This window comes from Mustela nivalis, assembly GCF_964662115.1.
Source record: "Mustela nivalis genome assembly, chromosome: 3".
NCBI lineage: Eukaryota > Metazoa > Chordata > Mammalia > Carnivora > Mustelidae > Mustela > Mustela nivalis.
In genome coordinates, this window is record NC_139022.1 from 88,931,894 (window position 1) to 88,948,533 (window position 16,640).

Sequence of the window (16,640 nt, forward strand, 5' to 3'; positions counted from 1 at the left end):
CCGTAGAGAAGGCCTTACCAGTGTCCACAGGGGATCTCCCCACAGCTCTGCTAGGAGAATTATGGGTTATGGGGCTTTTAGCCATCTGCTATTGTCAAGGGAATGGACACAGTGTGATGGTTCATTTTATGTGTCAATGTGGTGGAGCCACAGGTTGCCCAGATACTTGGTTAAATACTATTTCTGTCTCTGTCTGTGAAGGTATTTCTGGAAGAGATTAATGTTTGAATTGGTAGACTAAGGAAAGCAGATGGCTCTCCCTAATGTGTATGGGCCTTGTCTACTCCACTGAGGGCCTGAATACAGGGAATCTTGTATCCTGAGATACAGAATTCAAGAAGCATGAAGTGCTTACTATATACCAGCAACAATTTTTGGAAGTCTGCTTCTACCTAATTAATGGACATATCAGAAATCTGCATCAGAAATATGTCCATGTGGTTGGGGGGGGGCGTGATTTATCTTCTAAGCTAAATAGGAATTTCCACAGTGATGAAATGGTAGGACGAAAAATGAAAAAATAGAAATGATCTGTTGATGATAGGTGAGAAAGGAAAAAAATCCACTTCACCTAATTCCTCAGCTCCGTAAGTAGATGGCAAGAAGGGAAATAGGTATTCCAAGTCAAACTGAAATACTTCCAAATTAGACCCACTAAGGGAATAAAAGAGTCCAAGATTCAGAGCCTGAAGCTCTAACAAGCTGTCATTCTGGCTAAAAACTGGAACTCTGTTGAGGGGGGCAATGTAGATAATAACTACGGTGATTTTAAACTCCATTTGCTTGGCAAATGGGCTCTTGTGGGTTCACTGGCCAAGGACTGGGATATTTTAAGAAGGGGTGTTTTGAGATGGGTCTGATGATATCTTTCAATTCTTGTTCCTTTGAGTTCTTCCTATATTTTTCTTTGGCTTGAATGTTCCTTTCTTGGGTGTACCCATCACCTCCTCAGTGGGAAGTTTTCTGTCCTTTGAGTCCCTTCACACTTGATAGCATTCCTCACTTCCATTTCTCTCTTGACCCCTGTGCTCAATGATGCCTTAGGCTGCCAGTGTCACTGTGGTCATGGGGTGTCCCACTCCTACTCACATGTCCTACTCACACCAACCATGTTGGTTCCTGAAACCCAGAATTCAGCCTACACAGGCCTGAATGAAAGTCTGATGGCATGTACTCATTTTTAGGACTTGCACGGGCAAGCAGGAAAGAAGGTTCCTAAGAATGGAAAGATCTGAGTAGACCTAACATGGAGAAAGAAAGTCTGAAAGAGTTGGGGCTCAGAGAGAAGTGCTGAGGCTTCCAGAATGCAGAGCCGAGGTCCATTCACACTCTGCTGGCGGCTTCAGAAAGACCTAACTGTGTTGTTATTTTTTTCCTTCCTGCTTGTTTTCCTCTTCTTACTAGCTGAGTAAACCTTAAAAGCCTTCAAACTCAGCTGTGTGCCAGGTGAAGAGGTCCTTGTCTTGAAGTGTGTCCAAGGGAGGGCAGAGACTTTGAGTGGAAATAGTATTTAGTGGCAGAGAAAGGGAAGGAAGGCAGGTAGGCCAATTTGAGAGCCATTCCAAGAAAGAAAACCACCTGGTGAATAGCCTGGCATAGTGTCAAGAATAAAGACCAGTGTTGAAACCCCAGCCCCAGCAATTAACCAAACATCTCAACTTTCTCAACATAAATGCACTACAAAGTGAGAATTAGGAAAATAGCTAGTATCCTGGGTATGCTGGAAAGCCTCCAGGTGTGCCTCCTCTGGATTCAAGAGAGAGCCCTGAAGCCTCACTGGCTGTGGGTGGCCCCACTCTAGTGGAGGCAGGAGGGAACACTGCCAAGAATCCCAAAGATCAGGGCTGCCTGGGTGGAACAGTCAGTTAAGCATCTGACTCTTGGTTTCAGTTTAGGATTGTGGGATCGAGCCCCCACATCAGGCTCTACATACCGCATGGAGTCTACTTGAGATTCTCTCCCCCTCTGCACCTACCCTCTGTGTGTGCCCCCCCCACCTCAAATATTTTAAGAAAATCTGAAAAATGAAAACAACAGAAGCCCAAAGACCATAGTCCTCCTATGATTCAACTACTGAGATAACCCCAATGCCCAGCTACCTGTATAGTTGGGTCTATGATTAGACCCCTGTAGTCTAATCCCTGCGACTTTGAGGTGGGTGTATTTCTTATCCAAAATATCAGACTTGAAAACCTCTCCCTGGACTAAGTAGATACTATTTCAGATGAACGCATGTCCTCGTGAAAGGGTACCACACATCGATGGTTCTCACATGGACATTGCTATTTCTCCTTTCCCTTGGTTCAAGACAGAAACATTGACTCTGTGGCAGGGAGCCAGCAGCCACACAAATTAAAGAGAAAGGAATTGCTGCTTGTTCTTCAAAGTTTGGTCCAAGCGCCACCATCCCCTTTCTGAAGTCTTGTTTCCTGGCTACAGTCACTTGAGCACAGCTGATCACTGCCTCCCTTGTGTCTGTCCTGTATCACCTGCCCATCTCTATCGCATCACCCATGCCGTGTTCTGTGATGACCTATTGACATGTGTGTCTCTACACAGATGCTAGCCCCTAAGTTCCACAAAAGCAGAGCTGGGTTGTATCTATCTTTATATTTCCAGAACCTAGCGCTGTGCCTGGTCCACAGTAGGTGTTCAGGATTTCACGGATAAATGAATGAACAAACAAAGCAAGAAGAAAATGGAAGAAGGGAGCTGATAGACAGTGAGGGGTTGCCTCCTCCTTATTTCTCCCCACTGTAGCAGCCCTTTCCCCATGTGTCATGTCCAAGCTCCCTACCCATCCCCAGTCTTGCTAAAGATCCCGTCCTAGGCCTCAGGAAGCATCACTTTGGCTTACAGCCTGGGACATTTTGTCCCCACTGGACAGTTAGTAGGGTGAGGGATGTATGTGAGTCAGATCATGAAACTTGTGATTGGGAGATTCATGTGACCTGGTCCTGGCCAGTGACCTGCTCATGGAAGTTCTGTGTGAGGCTTCTGAGAAAGTCTGTCAGAAAGGATGCATTTAATTATTTACATCTTTGCCTTTTACTCCCTGCTGGGAATAAAGACACAATTTCTAGAGCTGGAGCAGCAGTCTTGGGACCTCTCACATCTCATACCTGATCTCTTTGCATCACAAACCAATGTTTACTGTTCCCTACCCTTGAGTTTTTAATGATGTGAGCAAAGAAACGCTTCTGTGTTTAAGTCACTGAAATTCTGTGTTATTTGCAGCCAAAGATAATTCCAAACTGATAATTTGTTCTTTTTTTTTTTTCTCCTTAGACATGACTAGGTCAGTTAATGTCTGGGCTTTTACATTTCCTCTTCTCTCTGGCCAAAGTACTTTTCTCACAGATCATCACCTAACTGGCACCTTCTCAAGGTCAGATACTAAGTTAGAATGTCATCCTGTGCAGGGCTGGGGGGCGGGGAGCTCTCTGAAAACCCCATCTGAGAAGAACTACCCATAGTCCTCCATCATTCTTTAATCCTATCATTCTCTTTTCTTCACTGCATTTATCACTCTCTGAATTGCAGTCCCCTTTGCCTGTTAGTTTTCACTCAGTGCATTCAGGCTGCTATAACAAATGTGGACTGACTGGGTGGTTTGCAACAACAGAAATTTATTGCTTATTGGTCTGGAAGCTGGGTGGTCCAAGACCAAGGTGCCACATGGTCAACGTCTGGTGGGGGCTCCCTTCGCAGTTCATAGCTGGTGCCTTCTTGCTGTGTCCTCACATGGTGGAAGAAGCGAGGGATCTTTCTGGAGCCCCTTTTATAAGGGCCCTAATCCCATTTATGAAGGTTCCCCCCTCATGGCTTGAGCTTCACCCAAAGGCCCTACCTATCAATACTATAACTTTGGGTATTAGGTTTTCAGCGTAGCAGCTGTGCGGGAACATAAACGTTCAGACCCATAGCACTTCTTGATCACCCTAACCAAGAAGGCAGGAACCTTCTTTATTCTGTTCAGAACTGCTGTATCTCCAGCACCTAGAAAAGCACGTGGCATATGGTGGGTGCTCTATAAATAGTTTCCCAGACAGGGAGGAAACTTTCTGAGTTGCAAAAAGAATATATTTTCCCCGTCGAATACACTGCTCTATGTTGCACAGGTTTATAATTTAGGAAACAATGGGTTAAATGCATTTTAGGACCTAACTGCTGCCTCACATAGTTTAGATGAGTTTCTAGTTCAGTTTCTCCTAATGGCCTCACTGCAATCTTGATCATAGGTTGTCCCGCAGCCTATCCTTATAACCAGAAAGCACTGCCTCTCTACCTTTAATTCTTTTTTTTTTTTTAAAGATTTTATTTATTTATTTAACAGAGAGAGAGAGCGCGCGAGAGCGAGATCACAAGTAAGCAGAGCAGCAGGCAGAGACAGAGGGGGAAGCAGGATCCCTGCTGAGCAGAGAGCCCGATGCGGGGCTCAATCCCAGGATTCTGGGATCATGACCTGAGCCAAAGGCAGAGGCTTAACCCACTGAGCCACCCAGGCGCCCCTCTACCTTTAATTCTTGATAGCTCGTCAGATTTTAACTCCTTGATGAAATTCTTTCTTTAGTTTATTAAAGGAAGTTATAAAATCCTTCCAAAAGGAGCCTTGCTCCATCTCAGGTAGTTATTTTCAAATTGATTTCTTGAGTGCCGCTGCTTATACTCCCTGCAGGCCCCATCCCGTTTCACATCCTGTCTGGAGATTATACTCAACCCCCTTCAATCATACCCTTGCTGAACTTCCTGCCCTACCCAGTGGTTCCTGCACCTCTTACCTTTTCCACAGGTCCATTTAAAGTGGGAGAGGTTTGTTAATCCCCTTGGGACTCTCCCTTCTGTTTGGCATTTCGGTGTGAGGAGTATGGTGGGCTATCAGGAGACTACACATAAGACCTTGACATTCAGGAGAGTAAATGATCTCTCTTAATGGCTGAAGGGTTGGGGCACCTGGGTGGCTCCATTGGTTACGTGTCTGCCTTCAGCTCGGGTCATGATCCCAGGGTCCTGGGATCTCGCCCGTGTCAGGCTCCCTGCTCAGCAGGAAGCCTGCTTGTCTCTCTCCCACTCCCCTGCTTAGGCTTGCGGTCTCTCTCTGTCAAATAAGGAAATAAAACCTTTAAAAAAATGTCTGAAGGTTAAGTTTTATAGAGAAAACCCACCGATGCAGACTGATAGGACGGGACCATCCTTTATATACTTTCAGGGAATAAGAAGTCGATCCGTTTGAGGAGGTAAAGAATTCACGTCAGATGGTAGGAGAAGAGCCCAGGAATACAGTTTGGGTGCTGTGGCCCAGAGAGTTAGTGGTTGGCCCGTATCCATTCTCTCCCTTTCCTTTCTAGTCAAGGTGCCAGTCAGAGAAGAATACACTTCCAGTCTCCCCTGTGCTTAGGTGGGAGCACGGGATGCAGTTCTGGAAGAAGCGTTTGGGTTTATTTAAAAAGAGCTGACCCAGCTGCGAAGTGTGGCCTTTCCCCTCTTTACCCTTTCCTTGGGACTGCTCGCTGGAGCTTCTGTCATAATCTTGCATCATAAAGTCACGTTGAGGGTGGAAGGCCTACGCTAAGAGGGAGCAGCAGAGCCATGATTTCATGGAGCCCCGTGCTGGTTCTGAATTCCCATTCTGGGGCTGCTTTTCTGTGACAGAAGAAATCCTGGTGTCTTTAAGCAACTGCTTCTTTGAATTTTTTGTTCAATGCAGCCAAATGTAAGCCACTTTGATACAGATGCCCACTTGGGGAGCTTTAAAAAAAATATCTCAACACCCAGGCTGCATCCCAGATCGTTTAAATAAAAAAACTCTAGGGATGGACCTCGCGCATCAGCAATTTTTTAAAGCTTTCCAGGTGGTTCCAGTGTGTAGCCCAAGTTGAGAATCACGGCTTTAGGCTGCCAGCCCTGATATTTAGCATGTTCAGGAATCCCCGGGGGGAATGGGGTGGTCCTTGTTAAAAATTGGAATTTCCACCCCTTACTCTCTAGAGATGTTGCTTCTTTAGCTGTGAGGGCACCAGTGATTCTGAGACCGCCAGTCTGGGAGGATGAGCTTTGAAGAAACACTGCTTTAGGTAATGGGCAAGGGCTTCAAGTTCAAAGGCAAAGAAGTGGCAAGATCGAAAGAAAATGACAGGAGCATTCATCTAGAATTAGTGAATAAGCTGAAAAGAAGAGGTGAGAGACAGGTGGTATGGAGACCAACTGGGAGACAGTGCGGTGCTTGATGGCCTCGGGGGGACCACCTGTGAGCTAAGAGGGTGACCTCAGAAATGCGGAGGAGAGGAGAGAGACAGTGGACACTGCGGAAGATAAAAGCTCACAGAGTTTACTACCTGACAGGAGAGGAGGATTTATTATTTACTGACTCACTCATTCTTCGTGCCTAAAGAATACACTAGGGGTTTGACTTCTGGATTCATCCATATATCCCCACCTTTGCTCAAACTCAGTTAAATGGTTGTAGATGATTAGTTTCCTTCCAGCCACAAATGTTAAGTTGATTTTTGTTAACCTGGTGGGGGAACCTTTATTTGCTAAATCAGCTCTTCCATTTAAAGGCTCAGACACTTTACACTAACAAGAGTCTTTATGACCAATTTGAGTATTTGTTTATATATAAATACATGCATATATACATATAGACAAGGACTATACATATGGGCATATATGGATATAGACAAGCAATTAAATGTTTTTTCATGTGGTTTTTGCTTTTTTAAAAAGTCTTGTCTTGTAGAGCAGAGGAAATAAATGAATATAGTTACCGCTCTTGAGCTGTGCTTTATGTACATATCCTTTTAGAAGATGGCTTTTAAGGGCGATCCTAATGGAAAAATCATTATTCAACTATTCCATATCCACTGAGCAGATAGATGTTAGGGTGATATTTTATCAAATAACTTTAAACCTGACTTGAGTAACCTTAAAATAACACCCTGTCTGCTACCTACACCTTGGAAAGTGCTTGTAGGTGTGCCTTTTTTTTTTTTTTTAAAGATTTTATTTATTTGAGAGGGAGAAAGAGGGAGCATGAGGGGGGAGGGGCCAGGGGGAGCCTGATGTAGAACTTAAGGACCCTGAGATCAGGGCCTGAGCCCAAGGCAGACACTTAACCGACTGAGCCACCCAGGCACCCCGTAAGTGTGCTTTTTAAGTCTTCTGTTGTTTAAAACCAACATACTGGTTTTACAGCTACAAATCACAAAGAAATAATGGTCCAAAGTAATAGATAACATCATAAAATGTAAGTTAGTCTAACTGGTCAATTCTTACTGAAGTCTTTGTTGGAATAGGTTTTACAATACCAACTAAAGTTAATGAAAGAACAGAAGGGACACATCCTCACTGACTTGGCACACAGGGAGCAAGCATGAATGAAGCACGTCTTTGCTCTCTTGTACTTCACCATCTAAATAATAAAGTGACAGTAAATTTTCCGAAAGTTCATTTTAATTTAATTTTCTCTCTGACTGGCGCATTTGTTAAGAAGGCTCTAGCAGGGTGAAGGTCACTAGATCTGTTCAAAGCATAAAAAGGCTGACTTCAACAGGCAACGGGAGAGCCCCTGTCTAGATTCCATATCACCTGTCATTTTGTGGCTAATAATAACACTGTTCTTTAATTTGGTCTGAGTCAGTACTGTGTCAGTTGCTTATGGTTCTTAAGCAACAATATTAGTACTATGGAGAGACCACCAGCACCGGCCGACTTCTAGCCAAGAAGACGAGAGAATGTGAACACCGTGTATGTGGACTGTCACAAGGCTCTCCTATCTCCCTCCCTTCAGATATTCTCTCCTGCAGCTGGATTTTGGTTCCACGTTTATACACTAGTAGCTAAATTAATTAGAGTCAAGGGCTGACCATATTGGGGATTCAGTACCTTTGTGATCACATTTATTGCATACAGAAAGGGATCTAGTCCTTGGTCCCAAACTCCACCCCTAATGTGAGCAAAGTGAAGTCTTGCAAATGATAAAGCACTGGGCACTGGGGAGTCTTTGTGTGGAGGTGTTGGGAAGAGCTCTACCTCCATTCCCATTGGGCCCAACAACCCAAAGTGTTCATTCTCCTACAGATGGGCCAAAGGTATTTGCTCTGGGTTGAATTAAGTCTCCTCAGCCCTAAATTCCTATGTTGAAGTCCTAACTCTTAGTACCTAAGAATGAGATCTTCTTTGGAAATACATTGTTGCAGATGCAATTAGTTCTGTTACTGTGAAGTCAGACCAGAATAGATCAGGTGCCCCCAATCTGATATGACTGATATATGACTGGTTGCCTTATAGAGAAAAAAAATTTGGATCCACACACATACATGGCGGCGGGCGGGGGGAGGGATGTATGAAAATGAAGACAGAGGCACTTCAACAAGTCAAGGAACAAGCAGGAGTGTCAGCAAACCCCCAGAAGCTAGAAGAGAGGAACAGATTCTTCCTCCCAACCCTCAGAAGGAACCACCCCTCCCTACACCTTGATCTTGGATGTGCAGCCTCCTTCTGTGCGACAGGAACTTCGTGATGTTTCTGCCACCCACTGGGGCCTACTTTGTCGCTGCAGCCCTAGCACACTAAGAGAGAATTGTTCTCCGGCCCTTCTCTTTGATGGATAGCAGATGGAACTCCCCTTTCATTATCTGAACAGTGAGAGTTAACATTTTTAAACCAAAAACACCTGTAATAGAAAGGGAACACACAGGACAGAGTGGGGGGCGTGGCAGGCTTGCCAACCAGGCCTCTGGGACTAATAAGGCCTCCTCCATCCCGTGGATTAAGAAAGCTGAGGGGGCTGCCTCCAGGCTCACCAAACACTTCCATACTCTCCCACCCCATGTACTGGCTGCCGTGTCAGCCTTGCCGTGGAAAGGAAGCATTACTGAGCGAGCTGCCAATCTGAATTCTCCCTCTCCCTGCCCTCCTGACTTCCTACCAAACAGAACAAGGAACAAATAAGAACCAGCTAAAAGTGGGCCTGGAAAAAATGGGGCAGAAAAGTCAAATAGGAGTCAAACAAAACTAAAACACACCAAAAGGAAAAATAAAAAAAAAAACCAGGAGGAGAGGTAGAAGCAGAAAAGAAGAGTAAACTAGGTGTGGTTGGTTGGAAATTAATTGCTGGAGGAAAAAAATCTGAAATCTCTGGGTATGAATCTCTATGATATTCATTACATTACTCTCAGAATCCATTAGAAAATTAAGATTCTCCTTGTGATCCCATGTGTTCACATCTCAACAAATTGTCTCTGGAATTCAATCATCGAACTTCATGCATGATGCTTATTTTATTTTTTATAGCTTAGTTCTGTAACCAAGGTCTGTGATTCACCCTGAATTAACACAGAACACTGGAATGATGAAGCTAGAAGAAGACTCAGGTCCCTCAGTTCAGCCCTTTCATTGAGGTGTGCAGAGAATTTAACAGACTTGTCCAATATCACACAGCCTGTACCAGAGCTAGGCCAAAAGATTTTTGTAAATATGTAATTTATGAGGAATACAGTTTGATTTACGCAAAGAAAATCTTTCTAAACTACTTTTGAACCCTTACATATCCATATATTTTTAAGGTATTAAAGAAGCCTTGGGTCTCCTGGGTGGCTCAGTTGGTTGGGCATCTGACTCTTGGTTTTGGCCCAGGGCACGATCTCAGGGCTGTGAGATCAAGGCCCATGTCTGGCTCTATGCTGAGTGTGGAGCCTGCTTGAGATAATCTTTACCTCTGTCTCTCCCCTTTAATCATGCTCTCAAAAAAAAAAAAAAAAAAAAAAAAAAAGCCTTTTGATAGCCATCTGGGAAGCTTCAACCTAGAAGATTCCTCCAAACATAATGTAAGGAACTAAGATAAACAAAAATTTATTTCAACCAAAGTATTTGAAAAATATTTGATGGATACATTTATTTTTCATATAAGTGTATCACGATGTCCTGAATTTTGCATGTCTTATGAATAATTACCTGAACACAATCTGAATTTCCTAATAGTGTAACCATGTGCTAGTCAGTCTTTTGAGTGCTTGATGTAGCTTCACTTTCAGTCCTTAACAATACTGTATGATTCAGTCTCATTAGCTATTAACCCCATTTTCTGATGAGAAAACGGAGGCAGGGAAGGACAGTATCTACCTTTATCTGAGGTTCCACTATTTGTAAAAAGGCAGGGCTGAGATTTGAACACAGGCATAGTCTGTGTACTTAGGCCAGTGTGCCTGTCTGCCAACGCCCAGCCCACCGGCCACAGCATCATCTCCCAGCATCTGCTGGAGGACCCTGGCTCCTCTGGGGCTGTTCCTAGCCTGCACACATACGCTGTGCTCTTTTCTCTTGGATCTCAGGACATGTTTGATGGAACTGGCGCCAGACCGCAGGGCGATGGGCATGGGCTCCAGTCTTAGAGCAGCCTTGGATTGGCAGAGTAACTTCTGGAGGCTGGGAGTCACCTACCTGGCCCCACAAACCCTCTCAACTACTCCGTGGGGAGCATGACAGCCAGTTGACAGAGAAGGGAATCGAGATTGAGACCGTGAAGTAGTTCCATCAAGGTCACAGAAGATGGTTCTCTGCCGAGGTCTGCCTAAATGCTAAATCTTCACATACACTTGCCCAAGTTGCCTCTAAAGCCGCTTGAAAGCCTCTAAATCTCCTCAAATACGAAAAAAGGAAATGGTGCTGTATGAGTACACTCTGTGCCCTGAAGGCCTAGGGATTCTTCAGAGGTATTTCGGAAGTCGTTTTGAGAAGGAAGTACAAAGTCACTGGCCCCAGTAGCCACCTACCCCTGATGTGTGTGTGTATGTTATACACACACACACACACACACACACACACAGCAATGCCACTTGAAATCTGCCTTCTAAGTCTGACTTTGCACATGTAGACAGAAGGAAGATTCTGCTGCTAAAACAAGTTTGGGGACTATTCTAGCAAGGGATCCCTGAGGCCCCTCTTAGCTTAAGTACCAATGAGGGGATCAGCATCGTAAAGGGACAGTAGCTGTGGTCACTCAAACCAGGCAGAAGAGACTGGGGGTTCACCTGGCTGGCTCTGTCCAGAAAACAACAGTTGCCTTTGAAAGAAAAGGATATACTGCAACTTTGGCTGATCTAGACACAGTTTGAAAAGCTGTTGTAAAGATGTCTGTGATGATGGCCTTCTTCCCCAGGGCTGGCTAGGGAGAGACACAGTCTCAGTTTTCTTGTGGTCACCATTCCCTCAGGGTGTCATTTAAGGAAAGAGGGGTCTAAGCATCTGTGGCTTAATCAAAACTCATGGGCTTTTCTCCTCTTCTTTATCTTACCTCGTCCTCTTTTTACCCTGTCCTACCTTCAACCCAGTCTCCCTCCTCCGGCTTCAGTGCCAAGTGATAAACAGGAAAGGAGGGGTCTGTGCTGGTTAAGAAATAAGTCATTTCATTTACTCCTCCAAGTCTTGCTTTTGTCCCACCAGTGTTCCTACTCAAAGCAAAGCACTGTAGTTTAGGTGACAGGTGTCAGGCTGGCATCTTGATGAACGCACGGAGAGTCAAGTTTTCTGTTTCCCCATCCCTATAGTTCCCAGCCCTTTCACTAAAAGGTGTGTATGTAGAAAAGAATAAGGCCGAGTGTTATTATTCATGGTGATGGTGATTATACCTTTTCACAGGGCACTTACTGAGTTATATTTTACACATCATAAACTTCACTCATTTTGAATGTGCAATTCAATGATTTTTAGTAACCATTTAGTTGTACAATCATCACCAGTTCAATCTTGGAACACTTCTATCACCCCAGAAAGTTACCTCAAGCTCATTTGCAGAGACTCCCTGTTCCTACCCCAGATCTAGGCAGCCACTAATCTCCTTTTTGAGGTGTATAGATGTGCTTTTTTCCTGAGCATTTCATGTAAAAAGAATCCTAATAATGTGGCATTTTGTAACTTTGATTTAGCGAACTCTTCTGATTCACCCATATGTTAGGGTGTTTTTGTATTTCATTTCTTTTTACATAATACTTTTTCAAGTCGCAGCATTATGTAGAGGAAAGATCGTGGATTTCAGAAGCATGCAACGTGGGGCCACATCACAGTCCTACCGCTTCTGAGTTGTGTAACTTTGGGCAAGTTTCTTAACCTCTTTGAGACCCATTTGTAAAAATAAGGATAATAATCACCTCTCCCTCAGCGGATTATTCTATGAATTATCTGGATTGTGCTGGCAAGTGATGGGAGCTCAAGAAATCCAGGCTTTGTTTCTACATTCCCCAGGAGCCTTTGCTTTTCTTAACCCTGCATCAGAGTTTAAGGTGAATACTACAGTCTCCCTACCAGCTTTCACATTAAACTTGACATGAGAGCCAACATAACTAGCGATGTTAGGAACAGAATTGCACTGAGAAGAATCATCACATCCTTCATTAATGAAACCCAGATGGTAAGAAGCTAAAGGGATTTCCTTCGGTCATAATGCTGTCTTTTTTTTTTTTTTTTTAAGGAAGAAGGTTAAATTGTGTTCATTATTTTAAGGAGAAAATGTTTCAGATTCTCTCCTAAAACACTGTACAGAGTAGGCCTTATCTTTGCAAGGCTCTAAGAACAACATATTTTCCCCACTAAGTCTTAGAAAACTGCTCCCAATAATATAAACTCTCAGGTAACATAAAAGTAAGTAGCAAGGGGCTACCAACCCCTGAGATATTAAATCCATCTCAAATCCTCAAAACTCAACTTTGAGCCAGTAGTTTCAGACTCCTTCTTTCCTGAAGGTTTGGAAGGACCTGAAATTCTTGTGTTTGGTAATGCAGACTAAATCGAACTCATTGTTTCCTTCTCCAGTCTATCTTCTGTGATTAGAACTTGTCACCGTTTGTGTTTCTCCTTAGAGAGGTCCTGAATATAACCCCATCGTACAGTCTTGGACGCAAAGTTGACAAAGGTGCTACTCTTTAGCTCTGGGCATAACATTTCCTGTTGTTAAGCTGTTTTCTCTTTGGAATCATTGTTTCTCTACAGTTTTTATTCCACCACTATTCCCCTTTGTGCTTCTGATTGTTCTACCTTCCTTCTTGTCTGGGATTTATCACAGCTGCATTTCTTCCCCCGAATTCCTTAAACACTGAACCCCCCTTCACCTTCTAGATGGAATCCCGGATTCACTTCCTGTGAGGCACAGTGTAACAGTTAAAACAGAAAAGGATGAGGGTTCTAACTATTTCTACCAAATGAAATAGGTTTGTAATATACTTTTTGTCTCATCTCAAGGACATTAGATACTGTGTCTTTTCTCTTGATATAAAATGCCACTTGTTAAATGCAGTTACTGAAAAAGGCAACATAGGGCCTTCTAATCTGTATATATATATATATATATATGTATATAGTCACGATACATATTATCGGCCATATATTATTGGCATTAAAAATGACAGAGTGATTTCTTCAAATGGATAATTAGATTCAATTCCTACACATGACTAATCTGCAACATTATCAGCTTAGTCTAATAGACTTGAACTTTGATTATGATACAGACATACACAGATAAAGAGATAAAGGTTATAGCCAGATGGACTCAAACACTTAATGTATTTCTATAAGGATTCCTGTGTTTCCTCACTCTGTGTTCTTACTTGAGTATAGTAACTGTTGACAAAATCCATGACTAACATCTTTCCTGAGAATGAGAGATCAGGAAGAAGTAGATGGGGTCTCAGAGGAGAAGTTTCTGCTCACTGTCTTAGCACCTAAAGTAGGACCTGGGACCCATAAGGGGGATAAAAAGAGATAAAAATAATGGGGAGGGGCACATGAACAGCCTAGGTTTAGAGGGATTTGTGCATTTCCCCAGTCTTCATAAAAATTTTCTTCTGTTAAAACTTTCCTCTCATACACTACAGTGAGGAGAGTAATTTACATCTAAGACTTTATTTTAGAGATTTTATTTTAAATGGTATCATAGGAATTTATCTCATGGCATAAATAGTTTAGTCAATCTAGGATTTAGCAAAGATTTTCTCTCTACTGAACTGGCCTTTTGTGCCGTAGATGTTCAGCAGATGACAAATAATCTCGAGGAGTGATGACTTAACTTCATTTTGACAGCCAAACATTCTGCAAAAAAATTCCGAAGCCCTGCGTCCGGATATGTGGACAGCATACTGCCAGTTAATTTTAAAAAAGAAAAGTCACGTAATGACCCAGATCTTGAATATATGTATATTTAAGAATCACACAACCTTCAGACTGTAATTTGGCACCTAGTTAGTCTGTCTACAGCTCTCTAAAGAGTCCTGGCTCAGGGTGATTGGTTAAAACCCCAGATTTGCAGATCACTTCTGAGGTCTTGACCACCAGAAATCACTGTCAGCATCCATGCATCAGTATACGAATGACCAAAAATAATGCCAAGAGTCTCCTACCCTGAGATGGCAGCAAGTTTTTGGTGTGCCTGACGAGCCATTTCACAGCCTTTGGTTCTGGTCTTGTGCATTTCCGCCCGGAGTGAGGGGCAGCTGACAGAGACATCCCCGATAGAAATAACCAACTCTCGGTACAGGGCCACTTGCGTGTTGAACTCCTGGACAAGCTGGAAAAGAATTGACTTTCTTTCAGGAACATTTCCTATTTGGGTGTATACAAACATGGGTTTGCAGTGACCCCTCAGCCAACTCCACAAGTCTCCAGCTACAGACTGCTTAAAGATCAAGGTAGAAAGATGGCAAGTTTCTCTTTGTCCAAGGCGAGTGTTTATTTTCATCAGTAAGTCCGGGCGCAGAAGCTGTATTTCCGGACGTCCTCCCGCCGCCCCCCCCCCCCGCCCCGCTCCCCCGCACCCCAATTCAGTTTCTGAAGAGCAAGAGCGTATGCCACTCCCAGGTCACTAGAGCTTGATGCTGGGAACTCTCACATATAATGATCCCCTTTACTACAGCTAAGATAAGGATTTTAAGTTGCGTGGGGAAGAAGGCCAAAGATAGGTTGCAATAGGGAAACGGTTCACCTCCTCCCAGGCCACTGAACCAGAGACTGGCTTAGGATCCTGACTGGAAGACCGGCCACAGCCTTTGCGCTGGAACCTTCGTCCCCTCTGCAGCGCCCCGTGTGCTCTGTTTGGGTTTATTTGCTGCTGTCTCCCCACAAAGCAGCACCCCCTCCTTCCCATCCTCTCCCTCCCTGGTGAGCAAGCCACTTCACCGTGTCTTTCCTATCCACCATTCTCTGAGGGGGTAGAGGCATGACTTACAGCCGCTGACCCTAAGACCCTTGCCGTGGCACTTCTTTGCGGGGACATTACGACCCGGGTGTCACCCCGAATCTGGGGACTGCAGATTTAAAAATAGTGCATGTGCACGTGATCGGCATGGAGGAGCTGAGGGTGGAGGAGTGGCTGGCAGTCAAGCAAACGATTAACATACAAGATGCTCCCACCTCCTCTCCAAAAAAAAAAAAAGAAAAAAGAAAAAAAAAAAAAAGGCGCAGTTTTCACCTACCATCTTGCAGTCGTCCAGGGCTCGTTGGGTTTTGTGGGCGCTTTCGGAGTTGCTGCCCCTGCGCTCCCAATCCCCGCTCTGCAGCGGGGGCTTGCTGATCTGGAAGATCGAGGAGCGGGTGGACCGGCTGGGGCGCTTTTTGCGCCCATTCGGTGCAGAACTCATGCATACACATCCACCAAGCCGAAGCCGCTGGTGCAGTGCGCCCCGGCGCGGGCGGCCCGGTCGTTGCCCTGCGCGCCGCCAAGCAGCCGGAGCCGGGAATCGAGGCGCGGCGCTCACAGGGTTGGGGCTGGCTGCGCGGGTGGGTAACCTTCAGCTTGAAGGAGAGCCGGGAAAGCGCTGGCTGTGCCGTGCAGCATCGCTTCCACGGAGCAGCGAGGAAGGGGCTCGGTCAAGTTCTGCTCAGCAGCATTGCCGGCCCTGTCCCGGGAGCTGGGCGCTGGCGCGGGCTCGCACTACCTTCCCCTCGGCATGGATCGCAACGCTGGGCGAGGAGGAACGCGCCGCCAGGCGGTTCTGAGTTTCCATTCAGATGGGGGAGCAGCTTTCAAAGCCTGCGCTGTAAGGTGGGGGTGGGGGGGCTGCGAGAGTCGCTCCGGCTTCAGTGTCTTCCCGCAGCGGCGCTCCGTCGTCTTTCCCCTCCCTCCCCCCCGTCGCCGGGCCTGGAAGGGCTGGCAGTCCCCGAAGCAGGCAGTCGGCTCTAATAGGCTGCCTTGATCCCCCGTCTCTACGGGCTCATCTGTTTGAGGATCCCAAATGAATCCGTGGCGGGACTGGCAGACGCCGGGAATCGGTCCGCCTGACGTTGTGCGCTGCCCCGCACATTGATAGGACGGGAATACTAATGTGATCCGGCCAGAGAACCCCCCCCCCCTTCTCCCTCCACAGTTTATGCACTTACCCAATCAAATCCCCGGGAACGTCAGTTGCAATATTACTTCATCTGCGCTATTCTTAGAAGCGCAAAGTGTCATCAGAGTGGAGCACATTGCCACATGCTGGGACCTAAACATGGTTTTCAAACCAACCTGTGTGCGTGGAAGGCCCTCACCATCTCAGGCCATCTGAGAATCAAAGCCCAGACGGAGGCGCAAGCGTGGTTGTTCATTCAAAAGAAAAATGTCTTGATTGACCTAAAAGGAAAGCCTTGTTTCCCTGAGTGTGTTGCTGGTGTAG

The 16,640-nt window shown here is 45.1% G+C and overlaps 1 protein-coding gene across 2 annotated transcripts in view; it reads right to left on the bottom strand.

The window, feature by feature from the left end:
* The window catches only part of RGS7BP (regulator of G protein signaling 7 binding protein), a 99,362-nt gene extending 83,030 nt beyond the window's left edge, over positions 1–16,332 (bottom strand). The window contains exons 1-2 of one of the 2 annotated variants that reach the window (XM_082723093.1): positions 15,462–16,332; positions 14,391–14,557 (exon numbers count right to left, since the gene is read on the bottom strand). In XM_082723093.1, the coding sequence (XP_082579219.1) occupies positions 14,391–14,557; positions 15,462–15,626 (332 nt within the window). In that variant the 5' untranslated portion in view covers positions 15,627–16,332. Of the gene's footprint in view, positions 1–14,390; positions 14,558–15,214; positions 15,276–15,461 lie in introns of those variants that run through there. The other variant, XM_082723094.1, reaches the window with a different exon arrangement.
* Between the last annotated feature and the right edge of the window lie 308 nt (positions 16,333–16,640).